This window comes from Cladophialophora bantiana (assembly GCF_000835475.1).
Source record: "Cladophialophora bantiana CBS 173.52 unplaced genomic scaffold supercont1.10, whole genome shotgun sequence".
Taxonomy (NCBI): Eukaryota; Fungi; Ascomycota; class Eurotiomycetes; order Chaetothyriales; family Herpotrichiellaceae; genus Cladophialophora; species Cladophialophora bantiana.
Genome location: NW_015971584.1, coordinates 930026 through 949724, shown reverse-complemented (window position 1 = coordinate 949724; position 19699 = coordinate 930026). Strand labels below are relative to the sequence as shown.

The window sequence follows — 19699 nt, the reverse complement described above, 5'->3', positions numbered from 1 at the left end:
ATATAGCATGGAGGTTGAGAGGAGGGAGGGACGGTCGAAGTCGAGGGTTGAGCGGTCTTACTTGACGTGTCCTGAACTTTTTTTACCTTGAGACGCGACATTACGAGTCCGACCAAAAGGAACGTGGTCCGTGCGCCAGAGCCTCGTCGTAAGGGGCTATTCGTGATACCCCCAAGTACATGGCCCCTTCCCTCCCCCCTTTCCCCCTTTGACAATACCACTACAGAGCGCTTCCTGTAAATATTTTGTCTCATTTCGAACTTGCCAACACTATTTACAACACAAAGAATGGGGAGAGTTTTACTCATCCAGGTCCAGAAGACTCAGAGTTTCCAATTCCCTTTGCATCATCCGCTCAAATTCCTCTCGGCTAATCCCCGCGCTACGGGCCAAGCGATACATGCTTTTCATGCTGGTACTGATGTGCTGCCTGATTCCGATTTCTGAGGCTCCATATCGCTCTGCATGCTCTTCCAGCCGAGCCACCGCATCGGATCCCCTCGACGACGGTGACGAGGGCACTGGATGGTTGACCTCCACTTCTATGTCGTCTGCATCATTTGAAAGGCGGTCGGCAATAGATCCTTGATATGGAGGCGGTTCCGGTTCTGTATGTGGTTGCTGGTGTCCCGACAGCATCTGCTGCAGCGCATGCCCATTCAGACGAGGTTCTTGAATGCCATCCATCTGCTCGTCGGGGTCATGGTTATCCATGGCAGGTTGGACACTTCCATATCGAGCGTAATAATCATCTTCAGAAGGACCTTGCGGAGGGTGGACCGATTCTTTCCGAGCAGGTGTCCTGCTAGGTGTGTTGTCATACATGGCCCAGTAGTCATCTTCGTTTGGGGGAGGAACCGAGAGATTTCTCTGACTTCTCGCGTTCGCAGCGTCGTCGGCTTCCTGCAAAGCTTCGTTCACCAGTCTCTCTTTGGAGCTCTCGTTTGCTCCTGCAACAGAGGTCGACCACGAGGGGTCTTTCTGAAGGGTTTGGTCAAACGGTATTAATTCGGCCAGCTTCCAGGCATTCCCCTCTTCACTGCCGGTGCACCACAGATACAAAGCGGTAAATGGCCAGTCGATCAGAGGAATTTGTGCCCGTAGTGTTTCTTCGTCGAATCGCTTGTATGTTATCGGATGTGTTTCGCCGACCTCGATCTCACCGGAAGCCGGGTGAGGCTCGAACACTGTGCCTTCAATCTTGTCCTTTAGCACTTCGCCCTTCTTTGCATCCCAGCACAACAACGCAGCCCAGTTGTCGCGCGAGGAAGTCGAGGTGTGTACTTGTAACCGCTGTCGTAGTATGGGAGACAGCAAAGGTAGCAGCGCGGGCGGAGGTCTTGGAGACGCGAAGGAGGTAGGTAGACATGCCAGCAAGGGAGGGAGTAAAGAGAGGGGGTCAGGAGGAGGTATCAGCTCAACCATGCTTATTCTTGGACCTGTTCAGCTTGAGACGGTGGTCATCTGTGTACAGAGGAGGGTCGGGTCAGAGATGAGGGTGGTTCGCCTGCAACAAAGACGGGCAGGAGGGTGGCTGTGGCGGTGGCAGTCAGTGTTTGAACAGGGGAGCTTGAGCAAAAGGGACAAACAATGGGGACAACAGAATGTCAGGAGTTGAGGGAGTTGGGGGAGACACGATGGAAATCCGGAAAGCATCGATGGCCGAGGGAGATCATCTACATGTACTGCGTGCTCGGGTATGTACGATAGGCGGCGAGGCGGTAGGGTGCCGTAGGCGGTAGTACGGGCATAATAGGCTGAGGGAGGTTGTTCTGGTTTGGTCTGGATCAGGAAATCGAGGCTGCTGGACACACGGCGAGACGGGCGATCCAAGGAACAACAAGCATCCAAGCGTTGCATTTTCCATTCGCCCGGCCGGCAGTCAGCGTGATTGTGATTGGCCAGGACCCATCAGGCTGCAACCCACGTGCACCGGAGGCTTGCGAGGCTGAACGCCCATCTCCACACGGCCGGGTCAGCGATTTCGTTGCATGTGCCATCCTGGCCATCCATCTGCTTCAAACTCACTTACCTATGCCATGCTACTCGAGCGTCAATGCCAGCTCCGCCACAGGGAAACTCCTCCTCAACCTGTACAATCCACTTGTGAGCTGCCAAATCGACGGTCGAGCCCTCACCAGGGCAAATAGCTGGAGCTCCTGCTCTTTCACATGCTCAGATTTGCGTCCTGGCGTCGCTACCGACCACACAGACCAGAGCCTCAAGCATCTCACATTGGAGAATTAACTCCCCAAGGGAAGCTATGCACGTGCTCGTCACTGTGTTAACTTACCCTCAGAGTCCATCTCGCTAAGATAGGGTCCTCATATGGCGACCGCCGTCGGTGGCCGTTTGGCCCATGCCTGAACACCGTTATCGCCCACATTTCCCCGCACCATCTCCGTCGCACGGAGAAAGAGATGGAATTGATCGTCTCGCCGCACAACGTATTCCCCCTCTACAGCCCTGCACAATTCCAACCTTTTACTGTGCCTGAAAAGCCAATCTCTTGCTCGAGAGATCCTCAAAGCCCCGGCACTTATGGCTCTCGTCGCGGGGAAGAAACAAATTGTGGCAAATCAATCCGAGATCCCGGGCTCTGTCTACATAACTGCGCCCTCCGACGCAGGGCTTCCAGAAAGCGATTCAGACGGAGAGGCGCGTACAGCGGCAGTCCACCGGGAAGAGCTGCAACATGGCTCAACTCGAATCCAGGCAGAGGCTCGCCTCCGCCGCAAAGTTGACCTGCGGCTCTGTACCATTGCTGGTATTCTCTGTAGTCTGAATCTGCTCGACAGTGGCATCATCTCCTCGGCAGCCGTCACAAGCATGCTCTCTGATCTCAACCTGGTCGGAGACCGCTATTCTGTCTCAATCTTCATCTTTACCGTCGCCTCCGTCGGCTGTCAACTACCGGCGACCGTCTTGTTACGATTCATCGGGCCCCGATTATTCTTCTCGGCCATCACTTGTGCCTTTGGTGTTATCACCATGTGCACAGCCGCTATTACCAACTGGCAACAGATGATAGCCCTTAGAGTCCTCCTCGGAATCTCCATGGCTGGCATCTATCCAGGGTTAACCTACCTTATTTCAACCTGGTATACTCGCCATGAACAGCAGCTCCGATTCGCTCTGTTGCAGTCTGGTGAAATCATCATCCTCGCCACCGGCTCCATCGTCAACTTCGGCTTGAATCACCTCGACTACCGAAATGGCCTTCGGGGCTGGCAATGGATGTATCTTGTTCAAGGCTCGGTCACTGTCTTTCTCGGGGTGATCACTTACTTCTGGATGATCGACTTTCCGGACCAATGCGAGAACTCTTTTTATTTCCTCACGGAGGATGAGAAGAGCCTTGCAATTTCTCGAATCAACGAAGACCGGCACGATGCCGGGAAACCCGAGCCATTCAGCCCGTCTGCTATTTTGATACATTTTCTTGACCCGAAGCTATACGCCTTTTGTGTGCTATTCTTCTTACTCAACTTGGTATCCACAGCTCTCTCGTACTTCTTACCAATCATACTGCAGAGTGGCATGGGTTTCAACTCCAACAAGGCAATTCTATTGTCCTCTCCCCCATACTATTATGCGGTATTTCCTGTTTTGCTTTCTTCGTTCATTGGGGACAAGTACAGGGTTCGAGCACCAGTCATCATTTTCAATGCAACTTGCCTAATCGCGGGGTTCTGCATGTTAGGTTTCAGCAGTCAAGTAACGGTGAGGTATATCGGCACGTTTCTGGCCACAGGAGCCTACATTAGTAACTGGGCTGCGCTTAATGCTTATCAAGCCAACAACATAGTCGGTCAGTGGAAGCGCGCCACAGTGGCGGCAGCCATTTCTGCCTGCAATGGTTTGGGAGGCATAGCTGGCAGTTACATCGTCCGCCAACCAGAAGCTCCACGATATTTGACCGCAATATGGGTGAGCATTGGGAGTCATGTTTTGATGATCATCCTGGTTGCGGCTTGTACAGTGTGGTTCTGCGTCGCAAATCGCGAAGCTAAGAGGAAGGGAAGTCTGATCGAAGGGGTGTCGAACTTTCACTACACCTATTGACACGAGCTCCCACGGACCTTCGCCGGATGGTCAACTACCGGCCATTTGCAAGTTGCAGGGGCTGCTGTTTCCGCTACGTGAAAGGAATTCTTCTCTTTCCAAGCCTGCGAGCTAGATACTAGCCATCGTCCTGAAGCAGAACAGGTAATAGACGTCTTTGTGGCGAGCAAGTTTGCCGCCGCTTTGCTCGAAGGCAGGCCGTGCGTTGCAGTCTCGGGCAGTATTATTTTTACCTCACGCCAGCATGGACGGCCCACAATACCGACGTTTTGGCGATATCCTGCGAGACCATTCTTCTGGGAGTTCCCCGAAATTGCCTTGTCAAAGCCTTTGAGGACAAACAAGTCTCCCGTAAACTCAGTATCGCTATTTGCCGAGATGTCGTCTCGATAAAGACATAATCCACCTCGAGGGTCATTGCTCGGATCCCGAATAGCCACGTTGGCAGCTGCACACCAAAGGGGACGCCTGATTGAGTGTATGAGAGTGTACTGAGCATTCTATACTTCTAGAATTCATCTAGAGGGGGGGATAGAGGGTCGGGCGACTTCCAACGACATGCAATATCCGGACAACGATTTTCGTCCTCCTTTTCGCCTTCGACTTGTCATTGCCCGGGAGAACTAGCAAGGGCTCCCAAACACCTGGCGAATATTGTGTTCGTTTGGAGAAGTAGTGCAACACAGCGCAGGGTTGTCTCTTCTCGGAAATTACATCTTGACCTTCTCCCCGTCGTCGCTCGAACTTGCATCCCTGACATTACTATTCTGCGCTTCGGCCGTCTTCCCCCCGGTTACAACGTGCTCTTCCTTCCCCTCCAAAGTCATCCCCGTGGGCTGATCACCGTGATTGTGCTCAACATCGTCGTACGGTCTCCAGAAGTCCTTCTTCCCTTTGGCCGCCCTGACGAGCCAAGGAGGCAGCAGTCCGCCTTCGATCTTGTAGGTCCAGTAGTCTTTATACTCCTTGTCGGCGGGTTTGATGCGGTTGCCCGAGATCTTCTCGACAAGCCAGACAACGGTGTTCAGAACGATATAGCTTATGATGCCGGCGATGAGGCCGTAGGCGATGGAATAAGTGAAGGGCATAATGGCAATGGTTAAGAAAGCAGGGATTGCATCGCCGATGTAGCGCCAGTTGATGTCGGCGGCGGCTTTGGCCCTGGTAGGAGAGAGAGGACAGGTGTTAGATGCAATTCTGTCGGAGAAACGTGGAGTGGGGCTGTAGAAAAGACTTACATGAGTGACCCGACAATAATGAGCACGCATCCGGTGGCGTATGGCGGGATCGACGCGAAGATGGGTGCGAAGAAGATGGAGATGAAGAAGCAGATTCCCGTTGTGATGGCAGTGAGACCTGTCGCGCCACCTTCAGAGATACCGGCGCCCGATTCGATGTAGGCCGTAACTGGAGGTGTGCCGAACAAAGCACCAATCGAGATACCGAATGCATCGACCAGATAAGCCACAGCCGAACCCTCAAAGTCCTGAGTCTTCTCATCGATGGCGCCGCAAAAGCGCGCCATCGAGTAGAGGGTACCAGTGCAGTCGAGAATGTCGACATATAGAAAAGTTATAAATGCCAGTCCAAATTGCCCGCCGTAGCCCGATATGTTCCACTCCTGGACGGTGAGGATTTTCTGAATTGGGTGGAACGTAACGACCTGCTTGAAGAAGTTGAACATGCTGTCGCCTAAATCGGTGTATGGGAAGTATGTTACTAATAACCACCTGTCAGCTCCGAGCACTTCCCCTCAGTGGATAAATCAGGAAGCGCATCGTCATTCAGCAAATAATACAGGTCATGGACGACTTACCTTCGGTCCCTCGAGGCCACGAAATAATGCTGACGAGCAAGATCCCAAAGATGATGGCGCCCTTGACACGGAAGAGCATGAGCAAAACCGTGAAGAATCCGCCACAGAAAATACCGATCCACATTGTTGGGTTGCGCATTTTGTACGCGGCGGGACAGACACCAGTCTCGTCAATATACTCCGGCTTACAGCCGGCTAATTCGAGAGGAGTAGCCTGCGCGCCTGTAACGGCCCCAATGCCGGCGCTGTATGTCAAGCCAATCAAAGTCAGATATAACCCAATGCCGACTCCGGTGGCAAGCTTGATAGACGCTGGAATGGCCCGGGCAAGCCACTGCCGAAGTCCAAGGATGGTGAGACCGACAAACACAAATCCTTCGACAAAAACGGCTGTAACGGCGACTTGGTAAGGCACAAGGCCAGATCCGTGGTATCCGACCACAGTGTATGCGAAGTAGGCGTTCAAGCCCATCCCAGGGGCTAAAGCTATCGGCATGTTTGCAAACAGGCCCATGCAGAATGTGGTGAGGGCAGAAATTGCAGCGGTGGCTGTGACCAAATCTCGTTGGACTTCGGCAACGCATATCATGTAGGCCGGGTCGCTGTCGCATAGATCGGGACTATCCGGCGGACAGACGCAAGTACCACCAGACTGCGACACAATCGTGGCGTTGACGGAAATGATGTATGCCATGGCGAAGAAGGTTGCCAGTCCAGCACGGACTTCGGTGAAAAAGTAGGAGCCTTTCCGTTCTTTGGGATGACCGGAGCCGTCAAGGCGGAAGCGCCTGCCCACGAAAGAGCGAGCGACCGCCATGTTGGCTTTGTGAATCATCTCGTTGATACCCATGATGGTGGCCAAGCTGAGAGGCTGTAACCGGGAGACAGAACAAGACGTCCGAATAGAAAAGTGACAGGTCCGTGAACGAGTGGTTCATCGCAAATATATGGGAAATGGACTGATGTAGCTCTCTCGGAATCGTCGATGCTGAATGGCCGAGCTAAAGAGGAGTTCTAGAGATAAAGGTCTCGTGTATGGGCTGCGATAATTGGAATCGAGACCCGAGCGGAAGCCGTCAGTGGGCGGAGGCGAGTATAGCCAAGCCAAGAGGCGGGTTCCGCTTAACCCAATATCTCGATCGTTCGTCTTGGCCACCCTTGGCGAGGGCGCCAGAAGGCTTTTTAGATGCTTGGCCCATGATATGAACTCCCCGGTCCGTTGGTCAGTTGCTTTTTATCGTATCGGAGAGCGGCGATGGACTCGATCTTCCCAATGTCCCCCAGACTCATGCCAGGTTGCTTCTCGCGAGAGATCCGATGCCGAAGTCTCCGGTCCAGGGTTCGAATTGTATCGGGACGAGGCGATCACCTAAATTGATACGACAATAATACCCCAATCTTGAGTTCACGCTATTCAAGCCTCGTCCACGTCCCAGGCTGAGGTGAGAGGAGTAGGGTAACGGGTGTCGGCACCTACCTGTATCCTTTCCAGCACTGTCAAACATCTGCGATGGCTTGCAGAGAAGACTGGCTATTCCCAGTGCTTGATCCAGGCACCTGGAGATTGAATCGAAGTTCAAACTGAGATAACACCTTACAAACAGACCCACGCTGCCGAGGAAGCCTGTTGTAGTCGAGGCGGCCAAACATGCATTGAGGAAACCAGACGCCACAAGTCTTTATCAATCTCGCATGACAAGATGAATAGACATGGTCTAATCTGATGCTGAACAACGCATATCGACTTGCGAGAGGTTCATGTAGAGAATGGGAGAATTTGCAATCGTAAACTGCTGATGCGGTTGGGAACTCAAGGCTTCCTCGCCAGCGTGTCGGGTGTTTGCGCGTTTGTTTCGCACAGTGCGCGGTGTTCATTTACGTCTAACCAGTTCAGGGTTAGTGTGTTTATCACGCTAAACCCAAGTAATCTGAGACTTCAACACGATGGTAGATTCAGATTCACTGCGCCGCGTGCTTCGAGACTTACGCCTTTCAAAGCTCTCGTCCTTTGTCTCCTCGCACAGCTTTTCCCTCAACGCGCCGCACTCCCTGCTCAGCCGAAGAAATCATGGCTGCATCAAAGCATTCTTCATCCTCATCCGCCGCGTTAAACACCAACCATAGGTGGGCGACTCTCGAACCGCGGGTGAAACAAGTATCACAATCCGTAATCCGCAAGAAATGGAGGCCTCTGCCCGCTTCGTCGCAGGAGAAGGTCAGGCAGATTCTGATGAATTTAAAGGCGAAGAGATCTGGTGCCGGTGGAAACGGCAGGATCCCACCAATTGGCAAGTTGCGCAAGAAGGCGACGGCGGCCAGTATCAGGGAGGAAGAGTATGAGAAGGCGGTGGAAGAGGTTGCTGATAAGTATGCTGGCCGATACATTTGTACCTCGTACCAAACCCAGTTGCCCTGTCCTTCCCTTCATCTCCACCCCTAACGTCTTCTCTTCCGCCGGCGATGCCCCCCGCCTAACCCTCATCTACACTCCCAGACTCCTCGCTCGCCTACCTCGAATGCCATTCCCACCTACAAACACGTCCACAGTCGACGATTCGCCGTTCGATCTTTCTGCGACTCTCGCCCGCATCACCACTCTCCAATCCCAGTTAACGACAAACCTTCAGACGCAACACCTTCTCCGCCGGCAGATCAATCGGGAGAAACTCGCTCTGAAGAGGGACCGCGCTCAGCTGAAAATGCTGGAGGACGGATTCAAGGGGAGCGAGGCGTTGAGGCGGAAGAAGGAGCGGGGCCTGCATCCTTTGGTCAGGGACTTGCACAAGGAAGAAGAGACTGAAGACGGCGCCGAAGCTGAGGAGGCGAGAGAGGAGATTGAGCGCGTCAACAACATTGCAGGGATATGCCTTACGACGAAGAAGTTTTCTACCATGTCTCGGTCGAAGACCCTCCCATCACCTACTCTCAGCCTCGACTCAGGAATCGACCCTGAACTGAATTCTCTGCTCACTCAATTGCGGAATCATCTCCTCAGCATGCAGAATAATACGGCAAGCATGCAGCCTGTGTTAGCGGCTATGGATGAAGCGAAGATAGTATTGGATAAATTTGCTGCAAGACGTGGGATCCGAAATAGCCCCGACAACACATGATTTATGTAGCTCCCGGACCACCATCCAAGCAAAACCAAAGGTTACAAGCCACCCAGATCCGTCGACCTCATATCACACCATATGGTATCGTACTATCATGTCGTTGCCGTCCGTCCGTCCATCCATCCTGAGTTTTGACATGTTTCCGCTCATACATACATATATAAATACAACCTACAACGAGCGAATCTCCAACCCAGTGCCCAGGATGGCCATATCGAGGATGCCGGAGCTGTGGCGGCCCGGCCCGAAGCGGCGCATGGCGAACCAGAGGAAGAAGACGGCCAGCATCTATGGCAACGCAAGGGAGACTCCAGAGGTTAGCGAGGGGATGCCAATGCTCGACATTCGTTTCGCGCCTTCAACTGAGTTGCGGGGAGTTGAAAGTGTCTGTGAAAGTTGAGGGATGGCGTCGTGGGGTGTTGGAGGAGGAATATGCGGGAAGTTAGGGAGGAAAGGAGGGTAGGGAGGGAAGGGCAGGTACAGGGGGTATGGAGGTAAGGTAGGCTAAGGTAAGATAAGGCAGCAACATTACCAGAGGCACCGCAGCGACGAAATACCACTTCAAGCTGGGATACTGGCGGAACGCGTCGACATTCATGCCGAACGCGCCGACCAGGAATGTAAGCGGCAGGAAGATGAAGGTGATCCAGCTCAGCCGCCACAGGCTGGCGTTGAGTTCGAGGGATTGCTTCGAGTCCCGGATCGTGACGGACTTGTACATCTGCAACAGTCAAACCAATCCCTCTTGGTCCGAGCGCGCCGTGGCTGGTGATGTACGTATGGAAGAAAGGGGGCCAAGGGGAGACAGGAAAGGAGGAGTGCCGTACCAGGTCAATCATATGTTCCAGCGGCTCCAGATAATCCGTCCCAATATTCTCAGCCAGAACCTCAAAGTCGTCCAGCAGTGGCGTCAACCATGTACTGCTACTACGGCTACCGCCACTGGCCCTTCTGCCATCGCGTCCACTACCGGGTTCTCGGTCTTTCCTTTCGGCTCCGCCGCCGCCGTCGTGATAATGTCTCTCCGTCTCTGCAAAGACGGCAAAGTCGTCCTGCACGGCCTCGATAACCTTGGAATGCCGGTTCACCAGCTTCAGCATGTTGTGCAGCCGCTGCGACATGGCCCAGACGTCGCGGGCGCGGGAGGAATCCGACGGGTGGGCATAGATGTGGTCTTCCAGCGATGCGTGCGGTTCGTGGATCAGCGCGATCTGGTCGCGCCAGAGCTGGTACAGGCCGTCGAAGATGTGCGAGAGAACGGCTTGGAGCGTGGGCGTCGAGGTACACACTTTTCGGTCCAAAATTGGCTTCTCCTCCTCGCCATCGCCGGGACTAGGAGTCGCAAAGGGACCTGGATTCAGACCCAGGAGGACATTGGCGCTAACGATCTCGCCGGCCTCGCCGGAGGAATATTCGCAAATGATAATGGTGTCGCGCTTGGCCATGTCATGCAGATGGCGTGAACCGGAGTTGAAGCGCGTGACTCTCGGGCCGGGTAGAGCTTGCGACGAGGCTCGTTGCATGTAGACTGAGATCCGCTGCCGGTAGAGAGAGGCCGTGGTGGTTTGCGAAGGTTGACTGTGCTGTTGATGATGAGGTGGAGGAGTTCCCTGCCGAGGCACCACCAAGGATCCAAAATCCAGCCCGAATGCTGTGCAGATGACCCCTCGAGCGATATCGAACGCCGGTCGCCATCGAATGGCCTTGTGTGACGCCCGCCGTGTGTCGCGGTCATCTTGCATCCAGTCACGAAAGCTGCGCTCGCCCGTCTCGGTGCTGGAGCCGCTGATGCCGAACGCATTGCTCAGATAGTTGACTGCTTCCTCATTGTTGCAGACGTAGACTAACCGGAGCACGGAACCAGGCTGGTCGCCCTCTTCCAAGTGCTTTCGGAGACTGGAAACGCTTTCGCATAGCTTTGGAGGCGCGCAGAGTAAGACACCTTGATCGTCTTTTGATAGTAGGGTTAGGAATGCGGAAGAGAAAACATGGTACCGAGTTGCCTAGCTCAATGGATCGTGACTTACCCACGTCGTATTCCAAGACATAGAGAGCTCTCCGCTTGAACAGCGGAGCAGGTTTCTGGGAGAGGATGGCCGTCGCATGCGTCGTAGCCAGACCGGCCGCATACTTGAGGCCGTTGTACGCCCCGGGCTTGATGGCAGTCTTGATCCCAAGCCATCTCCTCACACGGTCAATGGGGTGATTGGCGCCGCCGCGGCCTCTGGCGTCGGACGCTGAGCGCGTGATGCGGATCTGTGCCTCTTCGGCATTGATGTCGGTGTTGACCCGTCTGAAGACGGCGCCGCGCTGCTCGATCTCGAGTTGCTGCTGCGGGTTCGGTTCGGGAAAGGGGTTCTTGAATTCGAGGGAGTCCTCGACGACGCTGTATTTGTGGTCGTCGTCGAAGGCGTCCGAGAAGCCCCTGACGCGCTGGCCTGGGTGGATGTCCAGCGGACACGGGAAGGTGTCGGCATGGGTCAACGAGGCCGCAACGTTCTTGGAAAGTGGTGGCTTGGAGAAGAAATCCTGCACAAACGATGTCGAGATGTCTTCTTCCTGGACCAGCGGCGGCCGCAGTGATCGACCCTCTTCTATGCGGATCGAGAGCTCGGCGCCCCTTTGATGTCGATCTGTCGAGTATTTCCTTTGTTTGATGGACCTTGTCGAAAAGGTTGAAGACCTTCTCGAAGCCATTTACGGGTTTCAAGCTGGCCGTTGTTGTTTCAGAGACGGCTCTAGATACTGGGTATTACTAGCATCTTCTTGAGAACTGTTTCGAATGGTTAGCTTTTGCTCCTCGTTTTTGGCGCCAACGAGGCTGGCACGGAGGAGGTGACTTGAAGGGGCCTGGATTCTAGAACCTCGACTGTACGAGGACCAAGTCCGTGAAACCCCTGTCACGGGCACGCTCCTGATTCGATCAAGAATCACCATCGCATAAGAGCCTTCCACCCTACAGCTAGCCACGGGACTAGTGAAGGATTGGAGTCTCCCGTAAAAGGCAAAAGCAGATGAATTATGAGCCGAATGTATTGGTGTGCTCGAGAGACATGGGTCGGCCTGCTATGACAAAATCCCCCCCCCAGGGTATCCAACAATGTCCATGGTCTGAAGATGATCCCTCTACCTCGTAAACAAACCGCCAACCCCGCCGGCTACGAGTCCTGAGGTCCCCAGATCATGGGCACTGAGCAGACGGCTTCAATGTCTTCCGTAAGCCCTCCGAGGAAACTCATCCCAGAGGTGTTTCATCTCCGTGACGTCCAGCCCGTCTTCATCCATCAACTGTGCTTGAAAGTCAACATCTTCTCCATCCATCAACATCCGAAAGTGTCCATTCACCCACCCCTCTCGGTCGAATTCCATGGATCCGTCACAACCGCGCCCAAATTTCACATTGCCGTCGTTGTCATCCTCCGACCTCCACCCAAATGAGATTGTGCCACCTGTGGTGATGCGAGAGATGTCGTCCGCGTGGAGAACCCCGATTTTGGAACCCACATTGAAGCGACCCCAGAGCTTCTGCTGTCTGTGGTCGAGTTGGAGCGTGAGGTCGAAGGGAAAGACGGGCTTTCGGGGGATGAAGTAGGTACCCGAGATTTGGACGGCGCCAGGATTGTTAGTGGGCTCGTCAAACCCCAGTGATTCATACGCCGGAGGGTTGTCGTCCATTTCGACGTCATGGTGGAAGGAGACGGGCGTGTGGTCGCCGACGTGTTGCAGAGGATCTGAGACGGGGCGGGTGCTTGTGTTACTACGCGGGAAAGGCTGGCTTCGTCTGGCGGTCTGTGGCTTTGGCAGCGCGGAGAGCGTGGCCTTTGGTTTTGCCGGAGACTTGGACGTGGCTGCGGGTTTGGGGTTGGAAGAGGAGGAGGTTGCTTTGGCGCCTTTGGGCTTTTTGGAAGAGGCATCTTTGGACTCGGTCGACTTCTTTGCCGCATCGAGTACATCACGATCGATCTTGACCTTCATGCCGTCGATCTCAAGCTCAATGGTGGTTTTCGAGCTGCTGCTGCCTCCGCCTTTCTTCGCTCTAGCAGCCGTAGTTGTAGCCGTAGCCGTAGCCTTCCCTGCGGCCTTGCCCTGCAGCGGCTTGGTTGCTGCGGTCTTTGCCTTCCTCAGCGTGCGGGCACACTCCTTTTCCATTTCCGTCTCCAGCTTCACGATCTGCTGGGGCACTGACAGCGTCTTGGCCGAGAGCGCATTGGTCAGTCGCACTTTGGCAGTGTTTTTATCCTTGGTGCGCGGGAGGCCATAGTGAAGGAGCTGCGCCTCGTACCAGTGGGCGACCTGATCCCTTGGTGCAGAGCCACGCTTAGGCAGTAACAGGCCCTTGAGGTCTGCTGTTGAGGCACGCGGATGGCGCTTGTTGGGGCCCAGATCTATAAAGAGCGTGTCTTTGTAGACAAAGTCGCCTCTTCTGATCTCTGTGTTTTCCATTGTCGGGGGGAAAGTCGTTATTAGGTCCTTGTGGCAAGAGATGTTGCGAAGTGGGTTGGGTAGTCTTTGATGCTCTGAGCGTCAGCGAGTAGTTGGGGGGTCACGGCACTCTAATCAGGGTCCGATATCAACTCAATAGTACTTGAGACACACACTTATCGGCACCTACTTGCCCACATAATGGTAGTGGTATATACTCCTCCAACCCTCCCCCTTTCTCTCTCGCAGGACAACCTATGCTTGTAATGCTGCTACTCGACGACTCACTCCCTCAGCAGCAGCACACTCGGCTGCAAACCCCAAACATCTTGCCACCCAGCCTGGTCCCCAGTAGCTCAACTCGACACAATGGGGTGCCCCAAGCACTACTCCGCTCTCTACCCTCGGGCTCCCTGTAAACTCCCGAGCAAAGTCCTGGACAGTCTCCTTTGTCGCCTTCCACAATGCATCATGTTCACCCATTCCATACATGATTGGAACCTTCACCTCCTTGGCATAAGTTAACCAATATTCCATCCAGTGGAACGACCCGTCTTCAAACTCTCCTAGGGACATGGACGTGTTCAACTCGGCTCCCATTCCAAGAATCTCTGGAGACACTCTCCCCAGTTTAGGGTCGCCGAACATGGGCCCATCTTTCATCTCGAGCGGCCAAGTGATCCGTCCATCGACCACTCCGTTCTCAACAATGTGTCTTGCACTTTCGCTAGGGCGGCCGTGAACCGTGCCCCAGCCGGACAGGATCAGTCCGCCATAGGGGTACTGGGGTTGAGTTTCCTTTGCATGGAGAGCAGAGGCCACAATGGAGCTGGGGGATCCCAGAGAGTGCGCCAGGAGGACGACGGTAGTTGCCCCAGAGCTAGCGCCGAATTCTTGCCATATCTTGGGGAGAACGTAGCCGTGAAGGTACTTGCCTTCCTCCTGCAGGAATGTTGATCCTTCTGGGACTGGTGGGAGTGCTGTGCTGTCTTTGTAGCCCGGGCGGTCAATTGACACAAAAGGCACTCCGAGGGTTTCTGCTAGCCTTACGGCCGAGTTCGTCGTACCAGCGTCGAAGTATTTTGAAAAATATGTACCACCATGTATACCAACAATCAAGGGTTGATAGTGAGGGGTTGTTGAGATTCGAGGGGACACCGACACAATCCCTGAGAGCTGTGCGCCATTCGACAACGACAAAGTAAACGGCTTCATACCGATCTAGAGGCTCTGGTTGAGTTTCCCGAGGAAAATGGAATGACCTGTCGGCTTCTGCTATGGCTTTGGAGAGGGAAACTCACAAAAGACTTACCAGGGAGGAGCAGCCGAGTTTTATTCCTTATATTTTTGTCGGTCCTGACGACCTAGCATAGTTAAATATAGCTTCAAGGGTAGTAGAAGCTGTTAGACCTCAAGGCGTCCCGCAGCGTGGTCCCCTTGCTTGCCTATCTCGCCGTCCATGCCCCGATCCATGCCCCGATCCATGCCCCGATCCATGGTGGACCGATCGTGGGGATTTCCCGACACTTGCATGTAGTTCACCAATCTCGGGCGACTTGTCCTGTTATATGCGGCGATGGCCAAGGTGTGCCTTCAGATAGCCCATTAGGCAGGTTTCTGATCCGTCTCATCGTCTACTCATCTTTGGCCAATTCGCTCTCCGGCTTTGCGAAACTCGGAGATTAGAATGTGACCTGTCGTGGCGTGGCCAAGAAGAGTTTCGGCATTCCCTGGGACAGTATTGAGTCTCTCCCTGTTAATATTAGATCTTCTTGATAAATGTATCGATGTACCGCAGATGGAACGGAAAGATCGAGTCTGGGCTTCAAGACTTTTCGATTGGCAAGTGTAGAGTAAACCCGCTAACGCCCTGATGACAGGACTTCGTGACAAAAGCCTTTTCCCGAATGCTTTGTTGCTCCTTGTATCTCGAACGTTGCTGGCCGCGCGAAAAACCCTACTGACATGCGCCCATATTGCGTTCCACCAGGTACCGCATAGACAGCGAACTTCCATAACGATTGTGGTATCTCAAAACTGCAAACACGTAGGAACTTGTTCGTTAAATCTTGAATATTACCGCGGGATATGTATAAGCAGATCGTGAGATGCATTTGGCCTAATTCCCGGCATGAAGTCCCATCCCTTATCCGTCCCGTGCGACAAACGGCCCTGTCCACGTGCCGCCTCCCAATATCAATTTTAATGCTGGACCACGTCGTTGTACATTTTAGCATCATCATTCAGAGCCGGCGTCGCTGGAAACTCTCCAGGCACATGGAAGTCCCTGGTGATCTTCGGACTCTTGGTAGTTTGCGCCGGCTTGACGACGTAGTCCGTTGGGGCAGTTTTCGACGTCCTGGGCACAACAAAGACACCATTGGTATCGAACATGGTGTCAGTCGGCGCCGCATGACCTGTACTAGTTGGTACGGTTGACAGAGTCCCTGTCTCCGTTCCTGAAGACACAGTATTCGCAACAGCCGAGCCGGGCGCTGTGGTCGACTCGCTCATCGCCCGCGGGCCGGCTGGTGCCTCGATAGGTGCCGCGGTTGCTATGGGTATGGGAGCAGACGATTCGCCATAATGCGGTATTGCCGACTCACCATCTAGTCGTTGGGCAGCTGTCTCAGTCTGGTTTTCCCGCTGGTGTTCGTCGTGGTGACGCATAGCGCCAGCTGCTAATGCCGCGCCTCCCGCCCCTGCAGCTATCGGTGCCATCCATTCACCATACTGACTCGCCCCATCATGGGAAGGGGGAGCTTGGCGAGCTGGGAATATATTTGGGTGGTGTCCTGGGGCGTACTGGCTTGTCGTGTTCATTTGCGGTGTTGGTCCATCAGGTGGATGCGCGTCCGGTTGCAGGTCCGTGTGCTTTTCCGTGGTATTGGCGAAAGGAACTCCGCTGCCTGGCAGAGCACCTGCTGCTGCTATGACATCACGGTCTGGGTCAGAACTTTCTCCACTAGAAGGGGACAGCGGAGCTTGTAAGCCGCGCTGTACGTTGAGATCAGATGGAAATCGCCCACCTGGTGCTGGTCGTTGTGGAGGACGCCACCCGGCTTCAGACCTGTTGTCCTCGTCGTCGTGCATCGCTGCCGCGCCGAGACCACCGGCGCCAGCCGCGGCCGCGGCGGCGGCGGCTCCATCAGCAGATGTTCCTCGCACAGCGGATGTTCCTCGCACGGATTGTTCGCCGGAAAAGGCAATGCGATCAGCTTCATCGTCCTCCATTTCGCCCTCTGAACTGATAATGCTCGAGGGTTTGACGCTATTGCCAGAAAGTGATCGAGCGTGCTGTCTGCGGACAAATTCATTACGTTCCTCGCCTCGCTTTTCGGTAAGCTCCTTGATATCATTGAACCATGCTAACATGGTTTCGTGAGATTCAGCTCGAAAAACCCAGGCATGCCCACGGTGCATTGACCCGGTTTGTCGGCCCTTGAGCATGAATTTGTGCGACGATGAGTCGAGCTCGGAATGAGCGCCCAGTTTCTGCTCGGGCAAATACAATGACATGACAGGCGACTGGAACGCAATTCGGTCTGCCGATTTGAATTCGTGAAGATGGGTTGGAGACAGAACGTACCTGACAGGCATCAGTAACCACAGCTGCGGGATCAGTTCTAGATTCAACTCACCATCCAGGAGTGTAGTTCTTCAAATATTTACTCTTCCGCTCAAGCATCCCACTCCTCACTTCAATTGCTGCGGGATGATCTTTTCCGGGATAGATAATGTGAGAAACTTGTCGGATAGGGATTCTTGGATCCACCATTTGGTTGTTGTTCTTGGTAAATTCGTCCCATTCATGATCCTTGGCCATTGACAGTGGCCCTTCCTTGAGTTTCTCGGCCGTGCCATAGGCGTCGTCAGCCTCGCGGCGTAGAATGCCAGCAAGAACATTGTATGCTTTCTGAATCTCGCCGACCACAATGGACTCTAGCTCTCGGCCAGACGCTTCGAGGTTGAGATAAGCCTTTTCATGTTAGCTCAACTAGTGCGCCTGGGCCCATCAAAATAGCCTACCCGATGCAAATAGTTCTCTTCGTCAATCTGTTTCTCAATCTGCTTGTCGACAGCCATCTTGACCAGGAAAGGGTCGCCCCTTCCTCCGGTCGTTGTTGCGTCGTGATCGACCATGCCCAGAGATTCCTGGAGGGATTGGATCGCTTTTTTGGTGGCCTCCTTTTCCTTGTCTACTGAATTCTTAAAGTCACCAGACAAGCTTTTGATCTCTTTGATTTTCTGTTGTAGGTCACTCCGCAGACCTGTAAGTTGAATAATGACCTCATTCTCGAGGTCTCGAGCCTTGTTGGCTTCATTGAGGCCTTGTTTATGAAAATCGCGTAGAAGATACGCGGCGTCGCCCAAACCACCGGATGTTAAGAAGTTGGAAGGGATAGTGGTGTTATTGATGACGTTGGAGGTCGACATGAGCGCTTTTGCCCGTATCTCGTATGTCTTGTGCAGTTCCCGAAAGTAATTGATCAGATCCTTGAGGACTTTACGCCATGCTACGTAAAGATTAGCCGAGACACCACCAGGTTAGTCAAAGGGAACGAAGTATACCTTGAAATCGCGCAGCGAGAAGCTCTGTAGGATTCCCCGTGGTCGGAACTGGGCAATAGAAGACGCTGTTGGTCTCTTCGGTCTCGCCGTATTGCTCCTTTTCTGCCAATGGCATGCTTCGCACTGAGCCAGCATAGCTGCTTCTTTTGCTAGCAGTCCTTTTCAGACTCGCGCTCTTGTGAAGGGAAGCCTTCTTTTTCAGTGTCCCACCTCTCGATGGCAACAAAGTCTGCGACCCTGACATGTGCGAGTTAGTGTGAGGGAGCTCCGGTGACTCCTGGGTATGGCGGACGACTTCATCGTGCAACTCGGCGGCTTGCGCTACGGCGGATTGATCCTGCAGTAATCCAGCTTGAGAGTGGTTTGGGTGCGATACAGTCTCCGTATGCTGGGCGCCGGCGTAGGATACGGGTCGAGAAGATGGTTTCGCACTCGTTGGTCGCGCGGAATATACCGAAGCATCGGGATGAGTGCTTTGAATTGGTGAAACAGGAGTGATCGGTCTCGACATGATGACAAGGTCAAGATAGGAACGCGAAAGCCCGGTTGGGGAGCTATCTGCTGGTCATTGAAGTTTGGTTACACCGGCGAGCTGCGTGTGGGAGCTATGTCGCCAGCGGCATCTTGGGGATAGACGAGAACGGTTTCGAGTATTCGGCACAACTCGTCTGTGCGAAAGGTCGAAAGGTCAAACGGGACACGGCACAGCAATCAGACTGAGAAGGGAGCTCAGGGGAGGGGGAGTCGAGACCAGGGAAATGAAATGCGACAGGCGGTCCAAAATGTATGACGTCGATTTCAGGAAGAACAAGAGTTCGATGGTGATGATGAGGAAAGTCGAAGGCGGGCGGAAGCGTCGACGTCGAGGTGGCTCGGTGCACAGTTTCATGGGCAATACAGTAAAACGCTGAGGTCAGTGCCCGCTTGGGAAGCTTTGGGTGGGCTTGGTGGGCTTGGTGGGTTCCCGAGGGGAGGTGCAAGAGGTCGAGGCTTGGACCACTAGACTTGGATTTGGGGCCTTGCTTGACGTTGCTCAGTGCCACCGGCACGGCAGGAACAACTGGTCGAATCGCAACCTGGAACGGGCCCCCTCCCCCCAAGGGTGGGATTTGGCGGTTGACAGTTGGCAGATGGCAGCTGGCAGCTGCTGGCCAAGGGCAGCGAGCAGGCGGCTGGGTCACTGCTAGGGCCGCTGTTAGGGTGACTGGGGGGGGCTGCTAGGCCCCTCGGCGGTTGGCGGTTGGCGCGGAGCTGCTGAACCTCTCGAGATTGAGTGCTGAGTACTGGGTATCAAGCTGCTGGCAGTGGAGTGACGAGGCATCTGGTGCCATCGTCAGACAACTGTGATGTAATCTGCTCCCCATTCGCTTTGTTCTCTCTACTTGTTAGACCTGTATTACTGCACAGCGCAGCCTACCCGGTACTGGAACAAAGAATGCGAGAGCATCGCCCAAGGTTTCTTCCTCGATCGTCGGTTGAGCATTGCCGAGGGTGCTTTTGCAGGATCACCAAGTCGCAAGCTCTCGTGGAAGCTAGCTCTCCAACGATTGAATTGCTAGCCACAGGAGCTATTTGAAAGGAACCACTCACCCCGCTGAACGCTGGACACCATGAACAACTGCATCTCTTAGGCGCGGCGGCCTCCCGAACCTCGAGCCCGGACGACCCACCCTAGCCAGAAGCAGAAGGGAGCTATCTAAGCAATGAG

General features: G+C 54.1%; 8 protein-coding genes across 8 annotated transcripts; 2 read left to right on the top strand and 6 right to left on the bottom strand.

The window, feature by feature from the left end:
- Positions 1-300: 300 nt before the first annotated feature.
- Z519_07248 (uncharacterized protein) lies at positions 301-1425 on the bottom strand (the record flags this gene model as incomplete). Its single annotated transcript, XM_016764983.1, has 1 exon — positions 301-1425. One exon carries the CDS (start codon positions 1423-1425, stop codon positions 301-303), a length of 1125 nt encoding a protein of 374 aa, XP_016618933.1.
- Positions 1426-2541: 1116 nt separating this feature from the next.
- On the top strand, positions 2542-4065 carry Z519_07247 (uncharacterized protein; the record flags this gene model as incomplete). Its single annotated transcript, XM_016764982.1, has 1 exon — positions 2542-4065. One exon carries the CDS (start codon positions 2542-2544, stop codon positions 4063-4065), a length of 1524 nt encoding a protein of 507 aa, XP_016618932.1.
- A 710-nt stretch (positions 4066-4775) lies between these two features.
- Z519_07246 (uncharacterized protein) lies at positions 4776-6731 on the bottom strand (the record flags this gene model as incomplete). The annotated part of the gene is made up of 3 exons (XM_016764981.1): positions 4776-5226; positions 5304-5784; positions 5882-6731. 3 exons carry the CDS (start codon positions 6729-6731, stop codon positions 4776-4778), a joined length of 1782 nt encoding a protein of 593 aa, XP_016618931.1.
- A 1218-nt stretch (positions 6732-7949) lies between these two features.
- Positions 7950-8994, top strand: Z519_07245 (uncharacterized protein; the record flags this gene model as incomplete). Its single annotated transcript, XM_016764980.1, has 2 exons — positions 7950-8248; positions 8376-8994. The coding sequence occupies 2 exons, from the start codon at positions 7950-7952 to the stop codon at positions 8992-8994; spliced, it is 918 nt and encodes a 305-aa protein (XP_016618930.1).
- Positions 8995-9168: 174 nt separating this feature from the next.
- Positions 9169-11694, bottom strand: Z519_07244 (uncharacterized protein; the record flags this gene model as incomplete). Its single annotated transcript, XM_016764979.1, has 4 exons — positions 9169-9285; positions 9530-9718; positions 9825-10948; positions 11025-11694. The coding sequence occupies 4 exons, from the start codon at positions 11692-11694 to the stop codon at positions 9169-9171; spliced, it is 2100 nt and encodes a 699-aa protein (XP_016618929.1).
- Positions 11695-12201: 507 nt separating this feature from the next.
- Positions 12202-13440, bottom strand: Z519_07243 (uncharacterized protein; the record flags this gene model as incomplete). Its single annotated transcript, XM_016764978.1, has 1 exon — positions 12202-13440. The coding sequence occupies one exon, from the start codon at positions 13438-13440 to the stop codon at positions 12202-12204; it is 1239 nt and encodes a 412-aa protein (XP_016618928.1).
- A 234-nt stretch (positions 13441-13674) lies between these two features.
- Z519_07242 (uncharacterized protein) lies at positions 13675-14634 on the bottom strand (the record flags this gene model as incomplete). The annotated part of the gene is made up of 1 exon (XM_016764977.1): positions 13675-14634. The coding sequence occupies one exon, from the start codon at positions 14632-14634 to the stop codon at positions 13675-13677; it is 960 nt and encodes a 319-aa protein (XP_016618927.1).
- Positions 14635-15621: 987 nt separating this feature from the next.
- On the bottom strand, positions 15622-18502 carry Z519_07241 (uncharacterized protein; the record flags this gene model as incomplete). The annotated part of the gene is made up of 4 exons (XM_016764976.1): positions 15622-17008; positions 17061-17398; positions 17449-17936; positions 17992-18502. The coding sequence occupies 4 exons, from the start codon at positions 18500-18502 to the stop codon at positions 15622-15624; spliced, it is 2724 nt and encodes a 907-aa protein (XP_016618926.1).
- Between the last annotated feature and the right edge of the window lie 1197 nt (positions 18503-19699).